This window comes from Rhynchophorus ferrugineus, unplaced genomic scaffold (assembly GCF_030347505.1).
Source record: "Rhynchophorus ferrugineus isolate W39M unplaced genomic scaffold, kcgeb_rfMv2 rfM1, whole genome shotgun sequence".
Taxonomy (NCBI): Eukaryota; Metazoa; Arthropoda; class Insecta; order Coleoptera; family Curculionidae; genus Rhynchophorus; species Rhynchophorus ferrugineus.
The window spans coordinates 71,105,879-71,121,467 of record NW_027472580.1 but is presented as its reverse complement, the minus strand read 5'-3'; the positions used below and the strand labels follow the sequence as shown (position 1 = coordinate 71,121,467).

At 34.3% G+C, this 15,589-nt stretch overlaps 1 protein-coding gene across 1 annotated transcript in view; it reads right to left on the bottom strand.

Annotated features, from left to right (window-relative positions):
- The window catches only part of LOC143189948 (odorant receptor 4), a 39,573-nt gene extending 26,445 nt beyond the window's left edge, over nt 1-13,128 (bottom strand). Inside the window, exon 1 of the mRNA XM_076393985.1 lies at nt 12,968-13,128. Coding sequence (XP_076250100.1) covers nt 12,968-13,111 — 144 coding nt within the window. The 5' untranslated portion in view covers nt 13,112-13,128. The remainder of the gene's footprint in view (nt 1-12,967) is intronic.
- Nucleotides 13,129-15,589: the final 2,461 nt, after the last annotated feature.

The window sequence follows — 15,589 nt, the reverse complement described above, 5'->3', positions numbered from 1 at the left end:
TTGCAGTTTAAATCTTTGCCTAACGATGATACTAACGTAATCCTTAATTATGAAACGGATTGCACTAATGTTAAAAAGCATCTCATTGAGATGAAGAAGAGCAACTCATTCAACACTTATTAGTTAAAAAGTGATAAGCGGTACAGAGTCGTCATTAGAAGATTACCGTCCACAATAAATCAAGACGACATTAAATCGGAATTATGGGCTTACGGACATGAAGAGGCGATCGTCATGCCTATAGTAATAAAGACAATTAATGTGAATGGTGAAATATAAATTAAAACTTTTCCGTTTTTCTACATAGATATGATACAAAATGAAAATAATAAAAATATATATGATGATTATTTAGTAGACTGTAGGATAAAAGCAGAACCTCCGAAGATAAATAATAATATACCACAATGCACAAACTGTCAACAGCTTGGACATGCTAAAATTTTCTGCAGTGGGGAACCAAGGTCTGTGAAATGTGGCGGTAAACATCACACAACTCAGTGCAGAAAATAACTGCCAATTATTGCCAATTATAAAGGATGTGCAGTATATAAAATAAAGAAAGAACTTCAGCCAAAGAAAATTATAGCAGAACAGCGCTTAAGACAAATTGGCAAAGCCTAAAAATCTAAAACAATATCTGCCGTTGAAAATAAAAAAAAACCCAAGAAACCGCGAGACCATCGGTCGAAAATATATACGCCACCAAAATATCAATATCAAAACCGCAGGAAGCTGCGGCCAACGAGCCAACTATTGTCGACATGCTGAAATTGCTCAAAGAATTCCAGAAGCAGACAGGGTGGAAAAATTGTATAAGTTCGGATTGGTAACTAAAACTACCCAAAACAATCTAAAGAAAAACAAAAATGGGTAATTGGTTCTTAAGAATTATAACATGGAACGCAAATGGACTAAATCAAAGAGTCTGGGAACTAGAATGATTTTTGAAAACAAGTAACATAGATATAGCTGCCATATCGGAAACACATTTCTCTAAAAAAATACATTAAAATACGGGGTTATGCTGCTTACTGGACACTACACCCCAGCGAACGGGCTCGAGGCGGAACAGCTTTAATAATTAAACAAAATTTACTAATATTATATTAATACAATAAATAAAATTTCGAACAAGAACAGTTTAAAAATGAAGAAAAAACTGGGCTGCAATACATATTGGCACTATATACTGTCCACCAAGACATAAAATGACACAACAACAATATAAAGATATATTTTTAAAATTAGGCCCAAGTTTTATTATTGGTGGAGACTTTAATGTTAAACATACAGCTTGAGATTTACGAATAATATAAGATCTGTAAAAGGAAACGAATTACTCTAAGCCATTAACCTTTGTAATTTGTAATTGCCTTTACAAATTGTAATTATCAGTCATGGCGCGAACCCACTTACTGGTCCACAGACAGTAATAAAGTCGCAGCTGCTGGATATACTTGCTGGATTTCTACATTTCAAAAGGCATCTCATTAAATCAAATTAGTAGAGAAAGCTTGTGCGATCTAACATCTGATCACACTCCAGTTTTCTTTTGTTAAGAAAACAAATAAGCCTAATCTTACCAACAAATATATTGACTGGGGCAAATTCAGATTAATACTACAGGAACAAATCAGTTTAAAAGTAATACTTAAAAGTAGTGATAATCTTGAGCAACATACCAAAAATATAATTGAACAAATTCGGTCAGCTGCAAAAGATGCTACCACAATAACAAGAGAGAAATCAGAATATGCAGTAATTTAATTGTATACCGATAGCTTCACAGGGCGGTTTACATTTTTATTCATAAATAAATCAACGCTTGATGAGATATTTCCAAGATCAGTGTAGTGAGGCTTCCTAGAAATGATGAGGGCGAAGTTTAAGGTTTTTTAATTTTTAATGAGTTTGGTGGAAGTTCTATCGAATAGTTTGTAGTAGTATGCTAAGTTGATAGTTGATATAGCGAGGTAATCCGGATTGCTCTGTCAATGAATTGTATTATTATTGAAGTTTCTTCGATGCTGGTGTATTTTTGCGATGGAAACTAGTAATGGTTTTTGTTACTGTTTTTTTTATGAGAAGTGTTGTACTACTGCTAATGGCTGATTGGTAGCTTTAAAAAGATTTTCTGTATGAGCGCCATCTCGATGTTGTGTGTATGTATGTTGTGCTGCACTCAGCGGGTGTTCCAGGGAAATTATTTATAGACCTGGGATCTAAATACATTATTTGTTTATTTGTGAGGTTCGGAGTTGAATGAGGGCATAAATTGCGGTCGTCATGTCTTAAGTATTAGCGAGTGGATTTGTATCATGGATTGGTGAGGTGTAGTAGCGAGAGAGCCCAGCAATGAATTGTTTCTGATATGTTTGCTCTGACTACTACTACTCCCCACTCCACGGGAATATAGTCCTGTATTGGGTCATTTTTTAGTTATAAACTGTATATATGCGTATTTTTATATTTATGTATCTATATATGTTTATATATGTATATATACCCATGTATTTTCGGTTTGTATTACTACAATTTTATACCTTTTATAATAGACTTACCAGTTTTTATACATAATTGTATATAATTTTTTTTTAATAATTGTTGTGCTTGTTAAAAGATTATGTAAATCCCAACACTAAAAAGTCCAAGAGGCATTGGAACATTAATTAATAAAAAATAGATATCATTTTTGTATTCCCTGATTTAGTGTTACAACTACATTGCTGCATATTCTATGCAAATCGATTATGCTTTGCATTTGTTTGAAGAATGGTCTTATATTTGGCATTTATAACACTGTAAATTACAACCGATATTTTTGTGAGCCTGTAGCTGAATTCGTTAGAGACAGAAGTGGTGACTCAAGTTAGATATGTGCCTCTTTTCATTAACTTGAACTATTGGGATCGGCATTTCCGGATATTTTCCATTGATCGACATGAACTGGATGGAAGCCTTCAGAGATCTCTTTTCTGATATCTTTCAAGGTTATCGTTTCGGAGCCGCCTTTAGTTATTATTAGTGGTTGTGCACTTCAACAAATATTTTAGTTATATTTGGATTCTCGATGCGGTTGTTAGTTATTCTAAATTTTGGACAAATTCAGTGTATACTTTTTTGGCCAGAAGTACTATCGGTCTCTTTGTATTTTATATGAATTACTATTTGCCTGCGGCAACTCAACTATAACTATATAACTTATATAACACATATGTGGTCGGAACGAAATTATTTCTTTTTATAATGTACTTTATACATTTCTTCTGAACGAGGAGTTACTTCGGACTTTTTCCCGTTTTATCCAGCCAGTGCTTTTCAACTGTTGGTTTACATCCAATTCTGGTCCATTCTTATAGTTCTAATATTGTTCAGTGAAATTATAATGTTTTTTGTGTCTCCTGATTTTTTTTCGGCTAACCTGGCAAAAAAATGTGATCGGAAAGTAGCTAGCTCGTTGCCTATTTACTACATTGTTTTGTTTTCAAAATACATTTAGATCACTTCTGTTTTGTTTAATTACACATGCAATATTTTTCGATTCTACAAGTCTTTTTCACTGTCCCACGGTAATGAATGCAAAATGGGGCACTTTCTTTATTTCGAAACAGTTATTCAGTTCATTTTAGATTGACTACTTTGTACCCTGTAGTTGTTAACCAAAAGTTGACCGTAACAAAATACGGATATACAGACTTTATGACAGAAAAAAACACGTCTTGATTATACTCCTAAGTTTGGGAGTGAACTAATTAATTCTAATGATTAGCCGTATTTTTATACATTTATATTGTTAATAATGTAGATAATTAACATAACTTGATGAAAGTCTTGTGTTGAATATATTGTGTTTATTTTTAGTATATTTTGTCTCCGAATCTCTGATAAATTAAATTTTGGCTAATAATGGTTATATCTTGGCTGGTTATCTCTGTTATAAAATATTTATGGGTTTTATTTTATATACATAATGTTTGCAAGTGCTCTATGAGGTTTTTAAAGGAAGACTTTAAAAAAATATGATGACAAAAACAAAATGTTATGAAGTATGAAACGGCTTAAAGCACAAAACTATTATTTTAATTAAAAACTATTTTACTTTATGAATAGATGATACGACTTGTTGAATGGCGATAGAAAATGATAGTGAGGATATAAAACTATTCGAATATAACAAAACATGCCTATGTCTTGACGTCTCACTCAACATCATTCAGTAACATAACATAAGCATGTCGTCTCGTCTGCAAATTTACGGTTTTCGTTGTTAGTCCCTTTAGCAGTCGTAAGATACAAATTAATATAAAAAAATTCAAACCACAATATTAGATAATTAAATATGCCTTTGTCTTTGTCGTTTTTGTATTAGATAATATATTGAATGAGTCTGTTTTAGATTGGCCCATTTGCGTATTATCAATGCTATAATATATTTCTTTAAGTGAAGTTACTTTACCATTATTGTATTGATATTTTGTAAATAATATCAGTTGAGGATATTATAAAACGTTACATAACCATGGCTCAATAAGTCTCGTTACTAATTTTAATTTTTTTTAGAAATCTTATTTTATTCGACAACAATCCAATAGTTTTTTAATGCCGCCCTTGTAGAATAATTTGCTTTCATCATCAGAGTTTTTCACTAGCTTGATACCATTATGGAGGTCTTCGTGTAAGTTATTGAATGAAACTATATTATACAACTAATTAACTAATGAAAATGTGTGAATGTTTGATTATTGAATGAATGATTGTTGATTGAATATAAGATGCTTTGATGTCGAAAAATGAATGAAACCGCTGTCTATTTTTCTGCGTGCCATTGATCGTTTATGATCAATCTAACTGTGTGGCCAGTTCGCGATAAGAAGAAGAGGCCTGACGTCATCACAGTGTCCCCCCCTCCTTAGCGAGCTGGTGGCGGGAAATTTTGACTCCTATGGATGAGTCTTATGGCTGGTTGACAATAGGAGTGTTCTTCATATATCTGGGACCCCTGAGAGATATATGCTGGTTTTAAACGACCGATCGATACGTTGTCTTCTTTTCCATTTTTATATGTTTTGAAATACATTTCTTTCCTGTGCAAGACTCTGAAGGGCCCTCCGTATGATGGGCTTAGGAGTGTTTTTGCTTGGTCTCTTCTCACGAAAACAAATGGTGCTTCCTGAAGGTCTGTATTGACATAGGGCTTCTCTTTAGCAAGGTTGGTCGCTTCTACTGGTTTTAATTGTCTCATGGTTGACTTCAGTTTCCTTACGATCTCTGCTTCGTCAATTTTACTCTCTGTTGCCCGGATCATCTCTCCCGGTAACTTCAATGTAGTGCCATACATTTGCTCTGCCACTGCCTAGGCTTTCTCTCCATTTTATATTATTTGTGGGTACTAGTACGTTCTTTAGTATCCGATAGAGTCTTCGAATCTTCAACTATTTCATTGCTTTGTGGGTGATACGCTGTAGTTCGTAAATTATCAATTCCTAAAGCGTTGGTGAGATGTCTGAATAGATACAGCAATACAACTACTGGCAAAGCGCATGATATCAGAAAATTGAAGCGAACTAAGCCATACGAACTTTTATATAGTGTATCCTTTTAGTGTAAATTATAGCTTAAGTTTTTATAATTTTATAATTGAGAAATACATATTAATGCACTTACCTTGCACTCATCTTGCTTGAATTAATCCAAGTAATAAAAAGTAGTAAATTAATTTATAATTAATATATATGTAACAGAATTATCTTGACCAATATAGTCTAGTTAGTGTAGTTAGTATATAAATAAAGCACCTTGGCGTCCTTTTGAACTCCAGCCTACATTATCATGACAACGGCACGGCAACTTTGAGGTCCCAGTCATGAGATTGCCCATGATCTGTTTTATAATGTATAATGTCAAACAGTTATGGTGGTTTACCAAAATGTTAGTGACTTATCCGGTTTCTAAGTAGCATCTCTGATAACTGACTAGAATAAAGCTATTGGTAGAAATCTTAGAGACCAAGTGGTTTCCACGATATTATCCTTTTGGATTATCGTAATGTACCCTAATTTTGCTACTAGTAATACTATGATGCAGAAAACTTTTTCAATTTTGCTGTTGAAACAGCATTTTCACATGACCCATGCCATGTTCTTGAACTAATGTTTTGTTGAAGTAATGTTTTCCTCGTCTTCTTCTTAAATTTAAGTATTGACAAAGCACTGAATAAATGTTTCGTTCGCACTTCGACGAAATGATACATACTGAAAACTAAGATGAATGTACCCGATACTATTTACTACGCAGAACATTTGTTGTAAAATTTTTACCACTATTTATAGACCTGATTCGTTAGATTCATTTATAGGTTAGATTAGACTTAAAGTAGAAAACAAGAAATATTTGAGGAAATATGCCGAAGTCATTATAGAGGCTCACAGATCCTAAATAGTATACGAGGCGTCGTTACACGTGGATACCTTCTAAACTGCGATACTGTTGAAGTACTTGAAAACTCACGAAACAAGGGAGCGGTTCAGCCAGAAACTACCATATAGAGTAAGTTTAGGATTAAGATCATCCATGACCCTAATAAGTTAATAGCAGAAGTTATTGCTAAGCAGTATCGAATGATCTTTTCGAAACATTTAAATAATCATACCAAACCAATTAGCCTGCTGTCTAATGCTAGATGTCTAACAGGTCAAAGTTCTCGGTGTGACACACAGATGGCGATACTAGAATTAAATCCATATGTTTTTTAGTTAGCCGCAACCCTCAAAAGATGCGTGTATAAATTTGACATCTATCGGATCATTAGTTTGTGAATTATAGCATTTTGAGTTAAGTAACTTTTGTTATTGTGAAGAAAATGGATAAAAAGGAATTTCGCGTGTTGATAAAATATTGCTTTTTGAAGGGAAACATACAGTTGAGGCAAAAACTTGGCTTGATGCCGAGGTTCCGGGCACTGCCCCAGGAAAATCAACCATCAAGGAATGGTATGCAAACTTTAGACGTGGTGAATTGAGCACCCAAGACGCTCAACGCAGTGGACGCCCAAAAGAGGTTGTTACTGACGAAAACATTAAAAAAATCCACAAAATAATTTTAAATGACCGTATATTGAAATTGAATGAAATAGCAGACACTCTAAAGATATTAAGTGAACGTGTACATCATATCATTTACGAATATTTGTGTATGAGAAAGTTCTGTGCAAAGGGCGAACGAACGTGCGAACTCACTTTTGGCCAAAATGAAAGACGAGTTGATGATTCGGAGCAGTGTTTGAAGATGATTAAGCGTAATAAACCCAATTTTTTGGGTCGATATGTGACAATGGATGAAACATGGCTCCATCATTTCACTCCGAAGCCCAATCGACAGTCATACGAGTGTGCTGCACACGATGAACCCGCTCCAAAGCGTGGGAAAACGCAACAATTGGCTGTAAAGGTTATGACCTCTGTATTTTGGGATTCAGAAATTTTGGAAAAAGGAAGGACCATCAACAGGGACTATTACATAGCGTTATTGGACCGTTTGAAGATCGAAATCGCTGAAAAATGGCCGCATTTCAAGAGAAAATAATTGCTTCACCAAGCCATTGCATCGTGACACAAGTCAGTGAAAACGATGGCAAAGATCCATAAAATGGGCTTGGAATTGCTTCATCATCCATCGTATTATCCAGATCTGGCCCCCAGCGACTATTTCCTGTTCTCAGATTTCAAAAGAATGTTTGCTGGGAAGAAATTTTCGTGAAATGAAGAGGTGATCGCCGAAAATGGGGCCTATTTTGAAGCAAAGGACAAATCGTATTACAAAAATGTTATCGAAAGTTGGAGGATCCCTATAATCAGTGGATTACCCTTGAAGGGAATTATGTTGAATAAAAAAACTAATTTTGCCAAAAAAAATGTGTTTTACTATGGAAAGCCGGGGACCTGTTAATTTCGGACATCGAAAGTAGAATGTAATGTTATGAAGATTGTTAACTGTGTTACCTTTAGTTTGTTTGACGAAGAAAAAGTCGAGCTCCTCGCAGATACTTACTAAGCTCAGATGAAGTACCTCCCACCCTCAGAGAACACTAAAGCTAAAGACAACGACACTGTCATCAACGAATCCAACTCAACCAAAAGATCAGTAACCCCAGCCTTTCTTTTCAACAATTTCGTGTCTCCAAAGTCTCTATAGACTGTGACCGGCTATCGAAACGAAACTTCAAACCAAAAAATCTTCAGGTTTCGACGGAATATCGATTACCCTGTTGGAAAACCTTTCGCATAAGCAGCTCGCGGAACTTGCAAACATCATTAACTCCATCATGAGGCTGCAACATTTCCCGGCGTCTTGGCCTATAGCGGTTAGTCGCAAAAAAGGAGCGAAATCATCTCCATCTGACTGTAGATCCACCAGCTTTCTCAGTGCCATTTCGAAGCTTGTCGAGAGGGCAATACTCTACCCTCTCAACTCTTTCACAAAGGACAACAATATCATTCCTGATGAACAATTCGGCTTTCGCGCTCACCACTCATCCGTCCATCAGGCTACCGGTCTGGCCAGACACATCCATCACGCGCTTGACCAACGTAAAAAGCTTGGAGCAGTCGTTCTGGACCTAACCAAAGCCTTCGACAAGGTCTAGCACGATGGTTTGATCGCAAAATGCTTGAGGTTAGGCCTCCCGGAAGACCTAAACGCTCTCATCAAGTCCTATCTATCGGAGAGATCTATCTAAGTCAACAAATAGATGCTGGCGTACCTCAAGGTTCCCCGCTGGCCCCAGCGTTATTTAAGCTCTTTATTTCAGATCTGCCGAGAAAAGAGCACATTGACGTCTCGTTTTGCGCTGACGACATTGCTTTCTTCACTGCCGCTAGGTTAGAAGTTACAATTCATGAACGTTTACAGAAGCAAGGTTTACATCGGTCAAGTGGTTCAAATTCTGGAGTTTGCAAATCAACTCTCTGAAAACCCAGGCCATCATTTTCCATAAGAAGCATTACGCGCTGTGCGTCTCGCAACTTAAGATCCACACCGCAATAATTCCATGGCTGGATAACGTCACGTACTTAGGGTCTCAACTTCGACCGGTGGTTCGGTTGGCATTCCCAAATCCAAAAACAATCCAAAAATGTTCGGGTATACCAAACCTGCTATCTTCTCTGATCTGCCCTTGTAGCAGACTTCCCATCTCCATCAAATGCTTATTTTACAAGATGTTAATTCGGCCCGTACTCCTCTACGGATCTAATGTCTACTTCAAGTTTGTTACACCCAACCAGGTCAAACGCCTTCGAGTTTTTTAAAATAAGCTCCTCAGAAGAGTCTTAAACTCTCCATAGTTTGTCAGAAATAATCAAATTTATAGGGAAATTGACACTGCAGAAATCAAGCACTTCCTATCTCAATCATTCCACAAACAACAACTCAGCTCAAATTCTTCTGAAAACGCGCTTGTTCGCGAGCTGATCGACATGTTGGATGTTAGCACCGCGTCACCGGTAACCCACCCCCCTTTTTCAGACTGAAACAACTTCATCCGTCGCTGCAATCATAACTTTTACCGCGATACGACAGTATCCAGTCGTGTGTTAACTCAAGTTCGCGAATCAATAGAATCGCCAGGTCCTCGTGCCCAATAACGGCTGCCCGATCAGCGGGTGCCATATCCCCAAAATTAATGCAGTAGCAGTAGCGATCCACAGGGGCAACTGTGAGGCGGTTTCGGTTTATTGTATTGGTAAGACCAGAGGCAGTCCCACACAACCCGGTCCAATTTGTCACTTCAGGGCAAGTCTCCGCGACCAGGTATGCGTCATGCATTCCACCGCCTGGTTTTAGACCAGAACAAAAAAAAAAGAAAAAAAAAGTCAAGCAGGCTTACTACCAATCAATATTTAGAAAAGCTGGATTAGGCCACGACAAAATTTAAAAAAATGCCCATGAAGCAGGTAAAGTAAATATAAGCAAGTATACAAACGAACAACATGCTATCTTTTTATGTATAGTTCTTCCTTTAATAAAAATGTATTCTATTTTGTCTAAATCTATTTTTTATTTTAATATTTTATATTATAATTTTAATGTGAATGTCTAATTCTGTATTATTTACATTATATTTTCTTGATTTATTTTATTTCATTTATTGCAATAAAATTTATTATATGATTATTTTATTATTTATTATATTGATGGTTATCTTATACTATAATAATTTATCTTCTCCAAGGTGTTATATAAACCGAAGGAGGTCATAAATCACAAAGCTTCAAATACTATCTTAACAATTTATTGTAACCACTTCCTATTAAGTACATGTTATATTTACACTATCCTCAAAATTCATGATACTTCACTTAAATATTTAGCTTCTTTATCTTTTGAATTATCTGTAAAATCAGAAAGATATAAGTAGAATAACAAAAAATCGTATATAAATATAAAAATTTTTCATTCTTACCTCTACTATAATCTTCAAATAAGTTCTGTTTCCTATTATTTGATATAAAAATATACCCTGTGCTCCATATAATTCTACAAAAATAGTGTTATAAAATGATAACATTTTACTAATAATTCATACCTTATACACTTATTATCTGCCGCTAAATTTCTCTATGAAATAATAGATAACGTTAACAAAATTTAAATATAAAATTACCCTAAAAATGACTTTTAACCATAACTCTCGTAAACAACATGGCCTATAGTTCTTTTTCTGCTTATTATCTTATAAGAGCGCAGTACTGACACCATGCGCCAAGTGGATAATTAGAAACGACTTTGGCACACGGCAAATTTCAGTGCATCGAAAAATGTTAAGAATCGTTCTCATCTGTCAATAATTTATTAACAGAGTGCTTATTGTTAGAATTGTTAATGCACTACTTTGACATTAGGCAAAACCTTGACGTTGCGAAAAACTCTATATACGACCCTAGACTGGCAAAAATCTGCTGCCCTACACTTAAACATATAACTTAGTTTATTCGTCATTGTTTGATAATCTTTGTACATAAATACTTTTTATTTATTCTACATATGTTATGGTGTATATACATATGTTATGGTGTATATGTACTTTAATTTAATTATATGCTACTATAACCCTAATATTGTATACTTTACAGGCTATTACTTAATTATTACTTATTATTACTAAATATGTTATTTTCATAAGAGTTATGTACTATTAAGGGTGTTGGTCACCGAGAAAATTATTAATATTTCGATATATCGCTATTTAAAAAAATATTGATTTATCGTATTCGATATTTAAAAAAAAAATCTATATATAGATATATGGGAAAATTTTTTTTTTTTGTAAAATATAATGATATTTTTAATAGACTCTTGACTTTAATGAACTTTTTAAAATTATTACTCGGTAAATATAAATGAAATATTTAATTGTATTTTATGTAATTTACATTTTTAGAATTAAACCTGATAAAAGATACATAGTAGATTAGATTACTGAATGTTATGGCCATAGAGTATTATGTCTCCCCCTCTTTCACTAAATTTTTAATCCAATTGAGTTCATATGGGGTATTGCAAAAAATTAAGCATTAATTAATAGATATTCAGGTCGAGTAAGGATATTCAAACCAGAACTGTCTGGATTGATGAAAAGAGGAATTGTCAAAAATAACACCTTCGGTTTGTATGAGCTCGATCACACACATTGAAGAAGAAATTGACAAATGGTAGAATCTTGAGCAAGTTTTTAATAGATTAGAAATAAATAGCTTGGTTATTAACTTGACTAGTATTTCTGTAAGTGACTGTGACATAAATAATTATATGATAATTAATTATATTATGATTGAGTAAAACTTTGTGAATGTTGATTTAGGATTCAATGCTGACCATTACCAAGACAGGGTGATGAAATAGGAACCCAGTAAAGGTCACTATACAATTAATATACTTCAACTGTAGGGAATTGTATTATAGAGTGTGAAAGCTTTATGAGCATGTGTGTTATTGTTCAAAATATACATGAACGTTTGGTTAACATGTATGAGTAGAGAAATAACACTAACTGTTTTGCAGATATGGCAAACGCATTAAGTAGGATGTAGTGATTAAATGCAGTTTTATCAGAGAGATGTATAGAGATAGTAACAAGACAAACTAAAGAGAAATGTAGTAATATCATAATGACTTTACAAAGGTACATTGCATCGAAAGAAACAAAAACTAAGCGTAAAACATAAATATGCTCTATATATATAACAAAACAACTCTAACCTATAAATTATTGTGGCTGTAAAATTAATTGTCACCAGTTCTTCCATAATAAATCCATTTAATGTACTACAATGTTAAAATAAATTATATTTAATAGAATATTTGTTCATTATTTTACTTATATTAAAATTTTGTTATATGTCAGAGCTTAAATGTACTAAAACTCAGAGTAGCTGCGTCAACATTGCGATGTTTCCCGTATCACTGCTATTTTGAATTGACCATACATATTATTTAGAACGATTTTTTTTGTGTTAAAAATCTAAGTGTGATTATTATTTAAATTTAGTGAGTTCCTTATTTATTTTCTGAAGTCCTTTCAATTTTTTTGGTAAAAATGTTTCATTTTTCTCTTTTCAGTGTTAGATATATACTCAATAAATTACGCAGTTATTTTATTTAATATTACAATGGGTAGGCCATGCAAAGTTGTAGCCCTACGAGGAAAAATAGGAATAAACAATCATTGAAAATAAGGTGCGCTTTAGGCCTCAGGCTTCGCTACCAATCACGTGAATCAAACACGTTACTTCCGTTTGGCAGCTAAACGCTTTAAATATTGCGCCATAAGTTATTTGCAATATTTCTACGAGATCTTATGTGCTATAATTAGTGCTTAAAAAGCAAACTGAATGGCTTTTGCACTGAACGACTTTGGAATTTTCGTCACATCAGCTCAGATAAAAATATGTGAAAATTTTGTACGTACCTTTGAAAATTGAGCGTTTTCCAGATCCATGATTTGCTTCAAATGAGACCACCTCGAAAGTGCACTCTTTCGAATAAATTTCGAATATAATTTTCGAATAATTTTGAAAATCGGTCCACAATTGACGGAGAAATTGACCAACATACATTAAAATATATATATATACAGCCGAAAATAGAACCTCCTCCTTTTTCGAAGTCGGTTAAAAAATGAACTATACTTAAAAGTTTATCACATCATCTTTAATTTAGTTTAGACCATTGACAATATCGCTTGCTCAATTTATAGGCGATTGATATGAAAAAGTGAGAGTTGTCGTTGATTTAACATTTTAAAACATTATAAAATTATTTTCATTGAGCAAATGAGCAATAGTAGTTGAAGCTATTTCAATAACAACATAATAGATTATAATATACTATATAATATAATATAGAATACAAACAATATATTGGAACAATTATATTAAAACCGGCTTGGTGGCGCAGTGGTAAAGGCGACAGGACGGCCCACCTACTGTTGAGTTAGTCGCCAGTTTGAATCTTGCTGGGGCATGATTGTAAATTTATGTTTGTGATTTATTAATATTTGTGATTGTCCTAGACAAGAGTGCAAAATCCGACAAGGAAAATGATCCCAGTTACGCCAGTAACCAGGCTGCGTAAGACCGGATGACTTTTGGGATGATTTCTAAGTTGGTCATTCGCCACTCGGTAGGCTTAATGCCGAGGACCGTGATTCGGAGCCCACGCTAAATTGTAGGTCTAGTTCAGATAAACCTCTAGTTGGTAACTTAAAATTAAGAGAGATTATATGGAATTAAAAAATCCCGATTTTCTCATTAAACTTTAGAATATACTCAACATGTTTTATATATTACTATATATTTTATTAAAATTTTATGGCATCACCAGGTCGATTATGATTACACTTTTATTTTTATTTCGATATATCTAATCGATGGTCTAAGTATTTCTTCTAAGTAAAAAATGATTGTCGTTATGAACTATTTATTTTTCAGTTGAATAAATATTGTAACTGATTTACGTCGTTACTGTTATTTTTGTGTATAGCGTAAACTTGTGCAAACTGAACGACACTTATGTTTCACCGAGATATAAATAGCACAATAAGAAACAGCGTTTAGTTGTTATGTAGCCAGCAGTGCTATGAATGCCCCCCCCCCCCCCTACTTTTCTTTCCCTTAATTACTATTAAAAGCAAACTGTAAAAACTGAAATCTTGTTTCCCTTCAATTTATCCTATTTGTAAACAGTATAGAGTTAAAATCATCTCAAAATGGGGGTATATATTAAAGATTTTTTTTAGTGATTGAATAGTTATCAGCAATCATAGAGAGAGGTAATTCGGCTTCATCTTTAAAGTTTGCTACTGTAATATTTATACTATTTCCATAAAGTGAGGTATGGGAATGTTGCACATGTTTTTTCCCGATTATAAGAGAAAAAAGTTAAAAAGACTGTTACATTAACACATGGGCTGAAAAGTTCCGGGCCGCGTAGATGCCGATAGTATTATTTTATTCACCGTTTTTTCAGTTAGTATTAGCCTTCAAAAGAAAAAAATTCATGACATTCTGCTAATAAGTTTGTGAGTAATTGTAAAACTACTTTTGTTATCTTCAGAACAATGGATCAAAAACAATTTCGTGTTTTAAGTTTACTTGATTCTTGGTAGGATAAAATACCTTTGGAGCGAAGCAATGGCTTGGAAAGTGTTATAAGGACCCCGCTTCATCAGAAACAACAATAATACGTTGGTTTGCTTACTTTAAACGTGGTCGTAAAGATACCGATAATGCAGGACGCAGTGGACGTCCAAATGAGGTCAAAGCTCCAAAAAAATCTACAAAATCGGTTTGGCTGATATAAGTGGCATGAGTTAGCTAACATCGTAAAGTTATCAAAAAACGTGTTGGTTTTATATTGCATGAGCATTTGACTATGAGAACGCTCTGTTCAAACTGTTTGCTTACTGTTGATCAAACACAAAGACGTGTTGATGATATTAACAGTGTTTAGCCACGTTTAAACTTAACAAACCCGAATTTTTTCGCTGATGTGATAATGGATGAAACATGGATCCATCACTTCACTCCAGAATGGTGAACCTCGTTCAAAGTACTCGAAAGCACAACATCTGGAAAAGTTGTGGCTTCGGAATTTTGAGATGTGCGTGGTGTAATATTCATCCAGTGTCTTGACAAGGAAAATACGTCGGTCGAAATTCATCGGTCAGCTTCAGCATCATGTCACAAGTCAGTCAAAACAATGGCAAAACTACATGAATTGAACCTCGAATTGCTCCCACATCCGTCGTATTGTAGATTTGGCTCCCAGCGACTACTGACTGTTCGCAGAGCTCAAAAAAATGCTCACTGTAGGTGAAGAGGCTATAGCTGAAACTGCTGCCCCTTTTGAGGAAAAAGTTGATTTGTTCTACAAAAGTGGTATTGAGCTGCGGTGGAATAATTGTGTGGCTCTTGGTGGAGATAATCTTGATGATTAAAGCCAATTTTAAGCAAAAAACGCGTTTCTTAGTTACGCTCTGGACTTTTCAGACCATGTGCTAAAACTTCTTTAGTAGAAGGATTAGTGACGA